This window comes from Staurois parvus, unplaced genomic scaffold, assembly GCF_062004578.1.
Source record: "Staurois parvus isolate SC_StPar_1 unplaced genomic scaffold, SC_StPar_1.0 ptg002250l, whole genome shotgun sequence".
NCBI lineage: Eukaryota > Metazoa > Chordata > Amphibia > Anura > Ranidae > Staurois > Staurois parvus.
Window position 1 is genome coordinate 1 of NW_028320046.1, and position 15,746 is coordinate 15,746.

A 15,746-nucleotide genomic window follows, 5' to 3' on the forward strand; every position below is an offset into this window, starting at 1 on the left:
CGACTTATTTTCTGTCTGCCATTAATTATTAAGTTGCAGAGGAGCGAAGAAGCCCTGGAAATGATGTAATCTTTGTAATGTGGGTATATTCAGAGGTGGCCCTTTCTGGGGTAGGGTATTGGGGGGGTGGTAATGGCTCTTCACTGCGGAGGGGGGTATAGATGCCGCCCCCCCCCCCTCGGGCAGGGAAAGTCAGTGGATGGGTGAGGAGAAGACTGTGATTGGACCTTTTAGATGTCGCTAATGCCGCTGTGTGTTTTTCTGCTCATAGCATGGACCCATTCATATGACTAATTTAGGTACAGGCTTCCCGGCCCAGTGCAAGGCGGACGCTCCCGCAACCAAAGTCGAAGCAACCTGCAGCAAGGATCGCGAGAGGGACAGGTGAGAACACCCCCTCCCCCCTAGTATGAATAGAGGACCCTCAAATCGGCCTGTATGGTAGCTCCCCAGTATTTGGTCATTAGATTGGTCATAGGACCCCCCCCCAAAAAAAAAATGAAAAGACGAACACACTGCACCCTCCATAGAAGATTGGCTTTCCGGTGAGGATTTGAAAGTCGTCTTTGTCGTCTTCCCTTAGGGATGCCGGGATGGATCAGAGTGATTCCAATTGGTCAAAGCAGTCACATGCCAGCCATGACTGATCAGAATCGCTCCGATCCATTCTGACATCCCTAATGTGGAAGTTCAGGCGAACACTAAAGCAGGCCATACATGGGTCGAATTCCCAACGATTTTTCGTTCGAAAATCGGAAAACGTTCGCTCAGTAATCCGATGGAGCCATCAATGATTTTGTGTTTGCTTGAAATTCCCCTTTAAAGCGGAGCTCCACCCAGAAAGGAGGAAGTTCCGCTTTGAGGCCTCGCCCCCTGCTCCCCATTGAGGATTGGCACCTTTGGGAAGTGGGGGGGGGGGGGGGGGAGCAGGTACCCGATTTTGACTGCTACCCACTCCCACCTCTGCTGTGACCACCTAGGTCAGGGGTCTCCAAACTATGGCCCTCCAGCTGTTGAAGTACTACAAGTCCCATCATGCCCCTGGGAGTCTTCCCTGCGGCTGTCAGTCTTGCAAGGCCTCATGGGACTTGTAGTACTTCAACACAAACTATGGCCTACCAGGAGTTGAAGAACTGCAAGTCCCATGAGGCCTTGCAAGACTGACAGCCACAGGCATGACTCCCAGAGGCATGATGGGACTTGTAGTACTTCAACACAAACTATGGCCTACCAGGAGTTGAGGAACTGCAAGTCCCATCATGCCTCTGGGAGTCTTGCCTGTGGCTGTCAGTCTTGCAATGCTCAACACCTGGTGGGCCATAGTTTGTGTTGAAGTACTACAAGTCCCATGAGGCCTTGCAAGACTCTGACAGCCACAGGCAAGACTCGCAGAGACATGATGGGACTTGTAGTACTTCAACACAAACTATGGCCCCCCAGGTTTTTAAGAAATGCAAGTCCCATGAGGCCTTGCAAGATTCCCAGAGGCATAATGGGACTTGTAGTAGTCTGGGGTGGACTACTGACAACTCATGGGGCCCCTGGGCAATAGGGGATCATGGGGCCCCTGTGTCCTTGCCCAAACTCAAAAAAGCCTATGAAAAAGGTACCAGGGGCATCTCATGGGGCCCCCTACTGACCCCGGGCCCTCGGGCAGCGCCCGAGATTCCAAATGGTCAGTCCTCCCCTGGTAGTACTTCAACACAAACTATGGCCCCCCAGGTTTTTAAGAACTGCAAATCCCATGAGGCCTTGCAAGACTCCCGGAGGCATGATGGGACTTGTAGTACTTCAACACAAACTATGGCCCCCCCATGTTTTTAAGAACTGCAAGTCCCATGAGGTCTTGCAAGACTCTGCCTCTGGGAATCTTGCCTGTGGCTGTCAAAGTCTTGCAAGGCCTCATGGGACTTGCAGTTCCTCAACACCTAGAGGGCCGTAGTTTGGAGACCCCTGACCTAGGTGAATGGAAGTAGAAGTTCCTGTTTGAGCTGACAACTCTGCCTCTGTCACACTGCGATCCCACATGACGCCAGTTTTGCCCAGTTTTCTCCTACTGGACTACAGAACACCCTAGCCTTCTAGTGTTCTGTAGTCCAGAAAGCGAGAGCAGGGCAGGCCTGACACCGTTTGGCATTTCAAAAGGCAGTGAGTAGTCAGCGAAACGGTAGGTTCAAAGCCCATTGTTTTTTTGTTTTGTTTTTGTTTTTTTTTTGGCTGACCTCGCATGTGCCTGTTCTCCACTGACCCCACTCATGTTCCTGCAGGCAGCTGATGCCCCCGCCTCCTGGACTTCCAGTACCGACGCAGAAAGACGGCGAAGACAAACCATTTCCCCGCTCGTCCTCGGCCTTGGACGGTGAGTATCCCAGCAGCAGCTGCTGCTTATCCAATCAGAAGTCAGGAGTGGGCCCATTCCGGTTATTTTTTGCTTTAAAAGGTGCCTGTGACCTATGTGCACTCGAGGCAGCCATCTTGTCTGCTTGGCCAAAGTCTCGGCTCGGCAACGGCGCCAACGAATCGGCCCGAGACTTTCAGCACAGCACACAAAAAGCAGCTCCCTCCGTGGTGTGGAGGCGACAGGGACTCTTTAAAAAAATCCCTTGGCCTCAGAGCCAGGCCATTGTATAAAACAGTCCCTACCGCCCTGCAAGCGATTAATACAGAGGGTGGGGATCGACTTTATACTGGTATCCATGTTTGCGGCGTTTTTGTCTAACTGGATATTTTTGTATTTTTTTTGTGTCTTCTCTTTTTTTTTTTTTTTTTTTCTTCTCCCTTCTCTTCTCTTCCATGACCGCGGATGCGTGCCGGCGCGCCATGGGTGACCTGTGACATCTGACCCGGGGTGACCTTTCTGTGCCTGATACAAAATGGTGTTCAACTAACGTATTTAATTCTCTCACAAATTAACGGATGCCGCTTGTCCTTTTTTTTTTTTTTTTTTTTCGAGGGTTTCTTTTTTTTTTGTTTTTTTGTTTTGTTTTTGTTTGCCCCGCCCCTTCTGTCTTCCAGAAATTCCCACCAAAAAGGCGAAGTCGTCTGACAAGACCTTCGGGCTGGTCGCCTACGCGGGGGACTCCTCCGACGAGGAAGAAGAGCACGGCGCCCACAAGGGTTCGGGGTCTTACACGCCAGGCTGGAACGTGGGCTACCAGTACCCGGCAGGCCAGCAGCGATCCAAACAGCAGATGCCTTTCTGGATGGCCCCCTAGGACTCTCGTTTTTCCCGTTTTTTTGCATTCCAGCAACCCCCCCATCTCTCCCACACCTCTGTGACTTGTAGCAATAATTTTGGCATGTACACAACCCCACCTGAGACCTTGTGCGTGTTGCATTTTATTTTTTTCTATTACAAAGTAAGGAAACTTTATTAGCAAGAGCAGGTGAAGGGATGCAAAAAAAAAAAAACGGGATCCATTTTTATAAAGCTTTATTTAAATCGAACATTTTTACTTTGAAAAATGACAACGTTCCATTTTTTTTTTTTTTTAAAGGGCTGTTTCTGTTTTGTCCCTTCCAAAAACAATTATGGATCACAGGAGAACAGCGACCGAGGGCCCGATGTTTTTGTACCTGGTCTCCTTGTCTAGGACTGTTGACATTGCTGGGGCTTGGGGTGCTTTGTGTTGGCTCTAGTTGCGATGGAATGGGTTTGGCTTGATGTTGGTGCTGGAGATAGCTGCGATTTGGGTGAAGTAGTAGCCGTGTTTCTTGCCTGGGCAGCCATGTGGCCAGAACATCGTTGGTGGCTGAGACTGAGCTTGGAACGCCGCTCCAAAGCCAGGGGTTCCATTCCCATGATTCGCAGGTAACCGGGTGTAGGCTCTCAATATGCCCATGTGTACAGTAAATAGGGAGAACGCCACTCTCCCAACCAGTCACCATAACCATTGTATGAAGATCCACTTCAGCCTACATCTGTCCAAAGAAACCATGCCCCCAACGCGTTTCGTCCAAGAACGTGGTTTCTTGGCGGAGAAGCTGTAGGCTGAAGTGGATCCTGTTAAGCACAGGCTAGATCCCATGAAGCTGCACACCCATGCAGACCCACTGGTATTGGAATGAACGGCAGTCTTAACCAGGCCACACCTCTCCAACGCGTTTCGCCCCAGAATGTGGTTTCTTGGCGGAGAAGCTGTAGGCTGAAGTGGACCCTGTTAAGCAAAAGATAGATCCCATGAAGCTGCAGACCCACTGGTATTGGAATGAACGGCAGTCTTAGCAAGGCCACACCTCTCCAACGCGTTTCGCCCCAGAACCTGGTTTCTTGGCGGAGAAGCTGTAGGCTGAAGTGGATCATGTTAAGCAAAGGATAGATCCCAAGAAGCTACACATCCATGCAGACCCACTGGTATTGGAATGAATGGCAGTCTCAGCCAGATCACATCCATCAATGCGTTTCGCCCCAGAACGTGGTCTCTTGGCAGAGAGCTGTAGACTGAAGCAGATCCTGGTAAGCAAAGGCTAGATCCCATGAAGCTGCAGATCCACTGGTATTGGAATGAATGGCAGTCTCAGCCAGATCGTACCCACCAGCGCGTTTTGCCCAAGAACCTGGTTTCTTGGCGAAGAGCTGTAGACTGCTTACCAGGATCCGCTTCATCCTACAGCTTCTCCGCCAAGAAACCAGGTTCTGGGGTTAAACGCGTTGGAGAGGTGTGGCCTGGCTGAGACTGCCATTCATTCCAATACCATGGGATCTAGCCTTTGCTTAACAGGATCTGCTTCAAAGGCTAGATCCCATGAAGCTGCACACCCACGCAGACCCACTGGTATTGGAATGAATGGCAGTCTCAGCCAGGCCACACCTCTTCCAACGCGTTTTGCCCCAGAACCTGGTTTCTTGGCAAAGAAGCTGTAGGCTGAAGTGGATCATGTTAAGCAAAGGATAGATCCCAAGAAGCTGCACATCCATGCAGACCCACTGGTATTGGAATGAATGGCAGTCTCAGCCAGGCCACACCTCCCCTACGCGTTTCGCCCAAGAACATGGTTTTTTGGCGGAGAGCTGTAGACTGAAACCTCTTAAAGGGCTTGGAGGCACCGGCCCAAAGGGGTTAATATCTCAAATCCCCATGTTATAGCAGACCTATACTTTGATGTTTAAAGTACAACTCCAGGAAAAAAAATGTTCCTATACAGTGGGGCTGTGCCCGCACGGCAAGGGTTAACGGCTCGTTTGGCCAGGGGTGGCAAGAAAGCCTTTACTCAACCAATCCCTTATTCCCAGCTCAAACGGCACTCCCCCCACAATCCAGCAGTGGACTGTTCCTGACTTCCTCGCGTCCAGAGCAGGTCTATGGGCTTGATGATGTCAGGAACGGTCCTGCCCAGGAGGAAGGGGGGAGGAGCTGCAGGTACCGGTATTGTGCTGGGAGGTTCGAAGGATTGGGTAAGCGTATCTTTCTTTTGCTCCCTAGACATTAAAACCAGCAGTTAACCCTTGCAGGACATGCACAGCCCTACAGCGTGGGATTTTTTTTTTTTGTGCCCGGAGTTGGGATTTAAATCTGACTGGGAAGGATAAATATCAAGTCTAGGGCTATGAAGGCACCTAAAAATGTAAAGTGGACCTCCAGAGGAAAAAAAAATAGACCTGTCAAAGCAGCTTTTGCTGCAATACCAGCCTTCAATCCGCAGCTGTTCCCTGCAGTAATCCAATTCCATCACTAGATGTCCTCAGTCTTCTGGGTTGAATGACGGTCAGCGTCCTCCAACCCACCTCTTCTGCACCCAGGTTGTCACGGACACACCCCTGAGGGGATTTTGGCAATGCCTTCCTTGGCTCGGCAGGCTATTGCACCGAACGGCGTTCACAGGGAAGCAATGTAAGTATTTCAGGGCTTTGTAAGGCCGGGGTTCTTCTTTACCAGCTTGTTGGCAGTTCCATTTTGCTGCCCACTGAAGGTTTATGTGATGCTTATTGGATTACTGTCCACAAGCAGATTTTCTCACCCTTGTAGCTCTAGACCCCAGGGGTCTCCAAACTTTCAAAACCAAAGGGCCAGTTTACTGTCCTTCAGACCTTAGGGGGTCCCTGCTGTTGTCAGAGGGGGGTAGAAACTGTCCAGACGTCAGTGGGAGCAAACTATTCCTCCTCCTAATATCAAAGGTGGGGCACAGTGTCCTACTTCGGGTGTCATTGGTAGGAATTCTATCCCATTGTTGGTGTCAGCGGGAGGAATAATGACCCAAGGGCTGGATAAATGGAAGCAAAGGGGCCACAGTTTGGAGACCACTGCTGTAGACTGAATAAAGTGGCATATACACCTTTTCTTGTAAAAGTCTGACCAAAAGCCTAGGCATGATCTTTGCCGAAGTGGAGGATCAGCCAAATTGAATTCTGAGATCATGTGACCAACTCACCTTGAGTGAGTCACGTTGTCCATTTGCTTAGAGACCGCCTCTTGGCAAAAGGGCCCCCGACACACACCGGTACTGGCCTTGGCAGGCAATTCACCTTGAGTGAGTCACGTTGTCCATTCGCTTAGAGACCGCCTCTTGGCAAAAGGGCCCCCGACACACACCGGTACTGGCCTTGGCAGGCAACTCGCCTTGAGTGAGTCACGTTGTCCATTCGCTTAGAGACCGCCTCTTGGCAAAAGGGCCCCCGACACACACCGGTACTGGCCTTGGCAGGCAACTCACCTTGAGTGAGTCACGTTGTCCATTCGCTTAGAGACTGCCTCTTGGCAAAAGGGCCCCTGACACACACCGGTACTGGCCTTGTCAGGGTTTTGCCACTGGCACCTTCCAGAATTAAAGTCCCCAGTGGCTGGTATCTGCCTCTAGCGGGAATGTTGACTGTGGTCATGTGAACGGTGCAAATTGGGTGCTAGACTTGAGGAGATCAAGAGCTCCTTCGTACATGAAAGCTCCAGGAATTTTCCATGGTGGCAAATGCTGGCAAGGTATCGGTGATTGGGAGCCCCTTGCCAAAAAAAGGTCACTTTGCCTCGAATGGTCATTGGAGATTGTGTCTCCTGTGGACTGCTGGAAGGACTTTCTTCCAGTCATAGAGACCACATCTCATCAACTATCTCGATCGAAACCAGCAAGACTATTATGGTAGCTGCACTTTGGTGCCATGAAGGTGACCATTCTTTGACTGAAACGGCAAACTAGCTTGTTGGCCACCGTACATATTAATCCGGTGACCGGTACACCTGCGTTACTTCCATCGACTAGTCTAGACCAGAACCTGGTAGCATCTCCTAGTATTCACCGTAAAAACACTCCACGTCGTGTCCAGCCGATCCTTCTCCAACACTATAAAGCTGACCCCCCCCCCCCCTGCATGTTGCCGCTGTGGCTGGCACCCTAAGCCGCCACAGCCCTCCATTATTTATATTCTCGTTGTTCTGAATTGCCTCGAACCCCGATCACATTTTGTTACAGTAGAAGACCAGGGCTCCCGCAATGTCTACATTTCACCACCTGCTGCTGCCGCCGACGACGCTTTGTACCTTAAACTTTTTTGCTGTAAATATGAGGACTTTCATTGTAAATAAAATGTATAAATATTCAGCTGCCGGTCTTTTTCTTGGCTTTCTTTTGAGTGATGTCCTGGAAGAATGGGCCTCTTTCAAAGGGAAGGGTTCTAACCCCTGTTGGGTTTTTTTCCCCCCACGTGTTCCATTGAGTAGATTTTTCCTGATCTGTAGGCACAACAGGAAGGTGAGGAAATCTCTCGCGTGAGGAAAAGCCTCACTGGAACAGGAATCACCTTTTGGAAGGGTTTCCCATTTCTGTTTTTGGATCGAATACCTTTTTAAAAAAGGTTCGCATTTCCTACATTTTTAGGAGACTGATCTCCGGTATAAAAAGCATGAATCTGCCCAGCTGTAAAAACCTGACGGGCTATAGAGGCACTATAAAATGAGTATTTTTTTTTTTTTTTTTTGTCCAGCCAAACAGGTTCTTTGGTTTAACCCTTTACCAGTTGTTTCACCTTCCTTTTGCTCCCTGGCTACACCGTTCATCTGCCAGGAGATAAAGGAACGTCTTGTATGGGATACCAGTTGCTGTAGTCAGCTTACATAGGGTGGGATAGCACTGATTGGCCCAGTGCGGCCACATGGATTGAGTTCCATGCTCCTCTATACGTGGAAGTACGGGCGAATTCCTCCAGCTTCTGGTGCTGAACTGAATGTTGGGGTAGTGAAAGAAGGTGGAGCGTAATACACTACGGGGCTAAATGTTTGTGGACACCTGACCATTGTATTTACCTGCATGGTCAGAAGTACATGGACCCCCTCCAATGAGTTCAGGTTTTTCCAGTTCATGCTATATTGTACTGTAATATTTTGGACAATTGTGTACTTTCAGCCTTGTGGGAACTGTTTGTTGAAGACCCTTTGCTGTTTCAGTGTGACTGTGCCCCCGTGTACAAAGCCAGACATAGTTTGTCCAGTTTGCTATGGAGGAGCTCGAGTGTCTTGTACAGAGCCCTCAACCCTACCAAACAGCTTTGGGATGAGTTGGCTTACTGTGTCTGAGTCAGGTCTTCTCATCCTACATCTGTACCTGACGACCTCTATGGGTAGCCAGCTCCATAAGACATGGTTTGGCCAGCTTGTGTGGAGGAGCCTGAGTACTGCACTGAGCCCTGATCTCAACCCTACTGAACACCTTTGGGATGAATTAGATCACTGCTTGTGAGCCATGTCTTCTAATCCAACATCAGTACCTAACCTAAATGGGTGGCCAGTTCCATAAAGATGTGGTTTGGTGTGGTGGAGCCCGAGTGTCCTGCACATCTGTACCTGACCTCCTCCATGGGTAGCCAGCTCCATAAGACATGGTTTGGCCAGCTTGTGTGGAGGAGCCTGAGTGTCCTGCACAGAGCCCTAATCTCAACCCTACTGAACACCTTTGCAATGAATTGGCTCACTGTGAGCCATGTCTTCTGATCCAACATCAGTACCTGACCTAAATGGGTGGCCAGTTCCATAAAGATGTGGTTTGGTGTGGTGGAGCCCGAGTGTCCTGCACAGGGCCCTGACCTCAACCCTACTGAACACCTTTGGGATGAATTGGCTCACTGTGAGCCATGTCTTCTAATCCAACATCAGTACCTGACCCAAATGGGTGGCCAGTTCCATAAAGATGTGGTTTGGTGTGGTGGAGCCCGAGTGTCCTGCACAGGGCCCTGACCTCAACCCTACTGAACACCTTTGGGATGAATTGGATCACTGCTTGTGAGCCATGTCTTCTAATCCAACATCAGCACCTGACCTAAATGGGTGGTCAGTTCCATAAAGGTGTGGTTTGGCCCCAGTGTCCTGCAGAGAACCCTGATCTCAACCCTACTGAATACCACTTGTGAGCCAGGTCTTCTCATTGAACAGCAGTACCTGACCTCTTAAATGGTGGCCAGCTCCATAAAGACATGGTTTGACTAGTTTGGTATAATGGAGCTCAAGTGGCCCACCCAGAGCCATGACCTCAACCCTACTCAACAGTTTTGGGATGAATTTGGAACACTGAGCCAGGTCTTCTCATACAACATCAGTACTTAACTTCATATATACTGAACATGGCTTGACCAGTTTGGTGTGGTAGAACCCAAGTGGCCCACACAGAGCCCTGACCTCAATCCCACTGATAATTTTTGGGATGAATTTGGAACACTGTGAGCCAGGTCTTCTCATCCAACATCAGTACTTAAGCTCCATCATACCAAACTGGTCTAGTCATGTATATATGAGCTTAAGTACTGATGTTGGACGAGAAGACCTGGCTCACGGTGTTCCAAATTCATCCCAAAAATGTTCAGTAGGGTTGAGGTCATGGCTCTGGGTGGGCCACTCAAGCTCCATCATACCAAACTGCTCAAGCCATGTATATATGAGGTTGAGTGGCTCACCCAGAGCCATGACCTCAACCGTACTGAACGTTTTTGGGATGAATTTGGAACACTGAGCCAGGTCTTCTCGTCCAACATCAGTACTTAACCTCATATATACTGAACATGGCTTGACCAGTTTGGTGTGGTAGAACCCAAGTGGCCCACACAGAGCCCTGACCTCAACCCTACTGAACATTTTTGGGATGAATTTTGAACACAGCCAGGCCTTCTCATCCAACACCAGTACTTAACCTCATATATACTGAACATGGCTTGACCAGTTTGGTGTGGTAGAACCCAAGTGCCCCACACAGAGTCCTGACCTCAACCCTAATGACCATCTTTGGGATGAACAAGAACATTGATTGTAATCCAGGTCTTCTCGTTTATTATGGTACCTGACCTCACAAATTACAATAGACACCCCAAAATCTTAAGCCTTCCTAGAAGAGTGGAGACTAACTCCATAATAATACCTATGATTTGGTATTGGGATGTCCAGCAAGCTCCTAGAGGTGGTGATGGTCAGGGCTCCACAAACTAATGACCACATAGAGTTTATTTGCTTGCAGAGTAAAGCAACAGGCTCCCGTTGGGTTGGCTCCCACAGCTGTTTTAGACCATCATCAGGTCCAGGATTTCGATTTGTCCACAGCACCAGGAAGCCCTGTATAAGCGCCAAGTTACTAGGGCTGAGGACTGTCTGCTGCTCCCATCTTATGTGCCGGAATGGCCTAGAACCAACATTGTTACATGGAGGAGGGGAGGAACTCGCTCTATGGGGTATTCTTCACCAAATGTGATGAAGGAATGTGTGCAGCCAGTGGGGCCACCACTAAACCTAGTAGGGTCTTCCCCAGATGCTTTGTTCTTCATGGCCAAAACACGGGTTCAACAAAGTCCCCGTTCTCACTTGTAAATGGGACAATTAGCCATTACATGTGGGGGGTTCACTGCCATTAACTGCAGGCGGCAACCCCACAGAAAGCAATGGGAGGCTGACGGCTCGCATGTATTCAGACAAGGAGCGATTACCTGCCATGGTTTGGCCCTGGACACAATGGTGAAGAGCTCCCTGCAGTATACTTTACACCAAGGCTCTTTGTGATTTCCATTCAGCTCACAGGAAGTGACAAGGACACGGCTTTCCCTGGCAGGATCAACTGCTACTTGTTCTAAAAGGTTCGGAACCTGAAAAAAAGAAAATGAATGCAGCCGCCACATCTAAGAACTGTTAGACCGACACATGGAACATTTTTCTTCTTGGGTTTAGATACGCTTTAAGATCTTCCTGACAGTCGCACGCATTTATGTGGCAGCATGGAGGTGGACCTGTGCTGCGACTCGTACACCAATCAGCCCAGGGGCGGACTGACAACTCATGGGCCCCCCGGGCAATAGGGGATCATGGGGCCCCTGTGTCCTTGCCCAAACTCAAAGCCTATGAAAAAGGTACCAGGGGCATCTCGTGGGGCCCCCTACTGACCCTAGGCAGTGCCCGAGTTTCCAAATGGTCAGTCCACCCCTGAATCAGCCATAACAATATGACCACCCCCCTAATACGGAGTAGGTCCCCCTTTTGCCACCCAATCAGGCCTGACCCACTGAGGCATGGACTCCAGTAGACATCTGAAGGTATGCTGTTGGCACCAAGCAGATCCTTTTACGTTGGGAGGTGCGGGGCTCTGTGAATCGGACTTGTTTTTCCAGCACATCCCACAGGAATTCAATTGGATTAAGATCTGGAGAATGTGGAGGCCAAGTCAACACCTCAAACTTGTGTTCCTCAAACCACTTTTGTGTTGTGGCGGGGAGCATTATCCTGCTGAGAGGTCGCTGCTATCTGGGAATGCTGTTCCCACCAAGGGGTGTACCAAGGGGCGCAGAGCACACTCCATGACACAGAGCACACTCCATGACACAGAGCACACTCAATGACACAGAGCACACTCCATGACATAGAGCACACTCCATGTTACAGAGCACACTCCATGACACAGAGCACACTCCATGTTACAGAGCACACTCCATGTTATAGATCACACTCCATGTTACAGATCACACTCCATGACACAGAGCACACTCCATGTTACAGAGCACACTCCATGACACACAGAGCACACTCCATGTTATAGATCACACTCCATGTTACAGAGCACACTCCATGCTACAGAGCACACTCCATGTTACAGAGCACACTCAATGACACAGAGCACACTCCATGTTACAGAGCACACTCCATGTTATAGATCACACTCCATGTTACAGATCACACTCCATGACACAGAGCACACTCCATGACACAGAACACACTCCATGACACAGAGCACACTCCATGTTACAGAGCACACTCCATGACACAGAGCACACTCCATGACACAGAGCACACTCCATGACACAGAGCACACTCCATGTTACAGATCACACTCCATGTTACACAGAGCACACTCCATGTGACAGAGCGCACTCCATGTTACACAGAGCACACTCCATGTTACAGAGCACACTCCATGTTACACAGAGCACACTCCATGTTACAGATCACACTCCATGTTACAGATCACACTCCATGTTACAGATCACACTCCATGTTACAGATCACACTCCATGTTACACAGAGCACACTCCATGTTACAGAGCACACTCCATGTTACACAGAGCACACTCCATGTTACACAGAGCACACTCCATGACACACAGAGCACACTCCATGTTACACAGAGCACACTCCATGTTACACAGGTAGAGGGTACATCTACTTTAAGGAATTTAAATGATTTTTTTTGGATCAAAGAATGACTAGAGAGGCGACTGGAGACAGGACCCGCCTGATCCTCTGATAGGAAATACTCCGATCGCCGCGTGTTACATTGTACGATCAGCACACAGTGCAGGGGGCGGGGACAGAGGCGGTGATGTCATCACTCTGCGACTCCACCACATGTGCCCAGTTCCTGGATGGTGACTGCTGAGAGGTACGAGGGGTGCAGGGCTGTGATCACCCCCATCCCTGAGCTCCTCATAGTGTACCCGTCACATGGAGGGGGCTGGGGGCCTGAGATCCCACCATAGTCCTATGGAGGGGAGGATATCAGATCTATAGTACTAGAATAATGTACAATACCAATAGTGTGCTACCATAGATCCCCCCCCCCCCCGTGTGTATACAGTACATTATAATACAGAGCCATAGGAACTCAGGGATGGTGGGAACCCCTCATAATGGGCACAGCGGGCGTACAAACCCGGGAACTCAGCACAGGGATGGTGGGAAGCCCTCATAATGGTCACAGCGGCCGTACAGACCCGGGAACTCAGCATAGGGATGGTGAAAACCCCTCATATTGGGCACAGCGTGTGTACAGACCCGGGAACTCAGCACAGGGATGGTGGGAACCCCTCATAATGGGCACGGCGTGTGTACAGACCCGGGAACTCAGCACAGGGACGGTGGGAACCCCTCATAATGGGCACGGCGGGCGTACAGACCCGGGAACTCAGCACAGGGATGGGGGGAACCCCTCATAATGGGCACAGCGGGCATTTTCCCATGCAGACACATTGTGAGTGCTTTGCTCTCAGTGCCCCTCTGTAGGTAGTGGCCCCTCAGGATCTCCAGATAAAAGTGGCCCTTCTTGTGTTTGTTTTAGGTTGGGTTCGGATCGATAACCCGGCTGTGTTCCTGGATTCCCAGAAGACGGATCACGATGGGGACGGAGGAGAAGAAGAAAGGGAAGAAAAGACATCAGCAGCCCAAGGGGAAGGATGCGGGCCCCGCTGGACAGGGGGAAGGGCCACCAAAGAAACAGAAGAAGGCAGACAAGGGCCGTCCATCACAGCCCACCGACCCATCTGCAGGGCAGAGCAGGAAAAGCCCGCCTGAGGATTCCCTCCCCCGCCTGGACCCGAAGTCGGTGGGATATTTCCGCAGGGTGGGGGAGACTCTGCAGCAAGGCTTTGGATCTGATGAAGACCGGAGTAAGGAAATTCGCTTTCCTCTTCCATGACATGATGGCGGCTGTGTTTAGGTTGTAGACAGGTACTCAGAATCCGTATTCCAGACAATACCCGTGAGCCAATTGCAAGAGAAGGGAGACTCCTGTGATTGGCTCACAGCCTAGGAGCCCCCAACAAGATGGGACTTACAGGTGGGCTCTGGCAGGGAATATGGATTAAAGCCCAATTCCAGGATATATTTTTAAAGCCTGCTGCAGTACCTCTCCTTCACCACAAGGTGTCCTTAGTCTACAAGGGTAAAATCAGAAGACAGAGGATATACTGTGAGTGCAGGGTGTCATTGACCCACCCCCCCAGGGAGCGTGCCGCCGGGTCCCAGAAGGAGCGTGCCGCCGGGTCCCTGAGGGAGCGTGCCGCCGGGTACAGATGAGGGACAGCATGCCGATGAGGGAGCGTGCCGCTGGGTCCCCGAGGGAGAGCGTGCCGCTGGGTCCCCGAGGGAGAGCGTGACTGTGGGTCCCCAAGGAATAGCGTGCCGCTGGGTCCCCGGGGGAGAGCGTGCCGCTGGGTCCCCGAGGGAGAGCATGACTGTGGGTCCGCGAGGAAGAGCGTGACTATGGGTCCTTGAATGAACGTGTGACTCCTTGAGGGAGAGCGTGCCGCTGGGTCCCCAGGGGAGAGCGTGCCGCTGGGTCCCCAGGGGAGAGCGTGCCGCTGGGTCCCCAGGGGAGAGCGTGCCGCTGGGTCCCCAAGGGAGAGCGTGACTGTGGGTCTCCGTGGAAGAGCGTGACTGTGGGTCCTTGAATGAACGTGTGACTCCTTGAGGGAGTGGGTGCCGCTGAGTCCCCGAGGGGGCGGGTTCCGCTTAGTCCCCGAGGGAGACTGTGCGTCACATGACCTGCCTTAAAACAAAGGTAAGTATAACATTACAAAAACCAGATCCAACCAATAGGGGGCCTATAAAGTGAGTCAGGAAATGATACTGTTGCTGTATATTGTGACGTAAGGAATTCATTCCTGCAGAGATGTAATGTTACTGACAGGTCCACTTTAATATGAAAACAGGGTAAGGGAAGATGAATTCTCCATGCGGTTTGCTTTGTCTGACCCGGTAGGTGGCCTTACTGTTGCCTCTGATTCCCTGCAGGTCTGTTTGTCCGGAACGTCTTTAACGAGGTGACGGGTAATGAGTTGGCTCTGGCCACAGACATGTCGGGGAGTCTGGTCCTGCAGAAGCTGCTCGCTGTGGCCTCTTCCTCCCAACTCTGCCAGCTCCTGAAGGTCCTCAGTGGGCACTGGCAGAAGGTGTGCTGGCACCGCAGCGGGGCGCATGTCATGCAGACGGCGCTGCTACAGTATCCTCGATTTCAGAGCCAGGAGAAGACGGAGGAGGAGGAGGGAGAACCGGGAGAACCGGGAGAACCGGGCCCCGATATGGAGGATCTGATCCGCAGTCTGTGCTCAGAAGTGAAGGAGAAGTTTCTGCCGTACAGTCAGGACACACATGGAAGTTTCATCGTACGGACTTTGTTCCAGGTGCTTAGCGGGACCATCCTGAACCTGGAGACCAATAAAAAGGGAGCCCCAGGACCGACCGGTACCGGTATTCACTGCTGGGGGCCACACTCACTACTACTGGGGCGGGCGTCCTGTTCAAAGCATATCTGTAGCCTTCCCCCCTTCTCTCTCTCATTCTCCCCCCCCCCCCCCTCTCTCTCATTCTCCCCCCCCCCCCCTCTCTCTCATTCTCCCCCCCCCCTCTCTCTCATTCATCCCCCCCTTTCTCTCTCATTTCTCCCCCCCTTTCTCTCTCATTCCTCCCCCCCTCTCTCTCTCATTCCTCCCCCCCCTCTCTCTCTCATTCCTCCCCCCCTCTCTCTCTCATTCCTCCCCCCCTCTCTCTCTCATTCCTCCCCCCCCTCTCATTCCTTCCCCC

General features: G+C 51.1%; 2 protein-coding genes across 2 annotated transcripts; both read left to right on the top strand.

The window, feature by feature from the left end:
- The first annotated feature begins 6 nt into the window (after nucleotides 1–6).
- Nucleotides 7–7,530, top strand: LOC149431459 (KH homology domain-containing protein 4-like). Its single transcript, XM_089665587.1, has 3 exons — nucleotides 7–384; nucleotides 2,268–2,359; nucleotides 3,016–7,530. The coding sequence occupies exons 1-3, from the start codon at nucleotides 287–289 to the stop codon at nucleotides 3,213–3,215; spliced, it is 390 nt and encodes a 129-aa protein (XP_089521713.1). The 5' UTR covers nucleotides 7–286; the 3' UTR covers nucleotides 3,216–7,530.
- A 5,241-nt stretch (nucleotides 7,531–12,771) lies between these two features.
- Nucleotides 12,772–15,413, top strand: NOP9 (NOP9 nucleolar protein; the record flags this gene model as incomplete). Its single annotated transcript, XM_089665586.1, has 3 exons — nucleotides 12,772–12,828; nucleotides 13,504–13,831; nucleotides 14,958–15,413. Coding segments are annotated over exons 2-3 (727 nt in total), but the record flags the coding sequence as incomplete, so codon positions are not given.
- Between the last annotated feature and the right edge of the window lie 333 nt (nucleotides 15,414–15,746).

What these genes read in the sequence shown, in the direction of transcription:
- LOC149431459 (XM_089665587.1), top strand. Translation starts at nt 287, where the DNA reads ATGACTAATTTAGGTACAGGCTTCCCGGCCCAGTGCAAGGCGGACGCT. An exon ending in AAGGATCGCGAGAGGGACAG is followed by an intron (nt 385 to 2,267) that starts GTGAGAACACCC and finishes ATGTTCCTGCAG; the next exon opens with GCAGCTGATGCCCCCGCCTC. An exon ending in CTCGTCCTCGGCCTTGGACG is followed by an intron (nt 2,360 to 3,015) that starts GTGAGTATCCCA and finishes TCTGTCTTCCAG; the next exon opens with AAATTCCCACCAAAAAGGCG.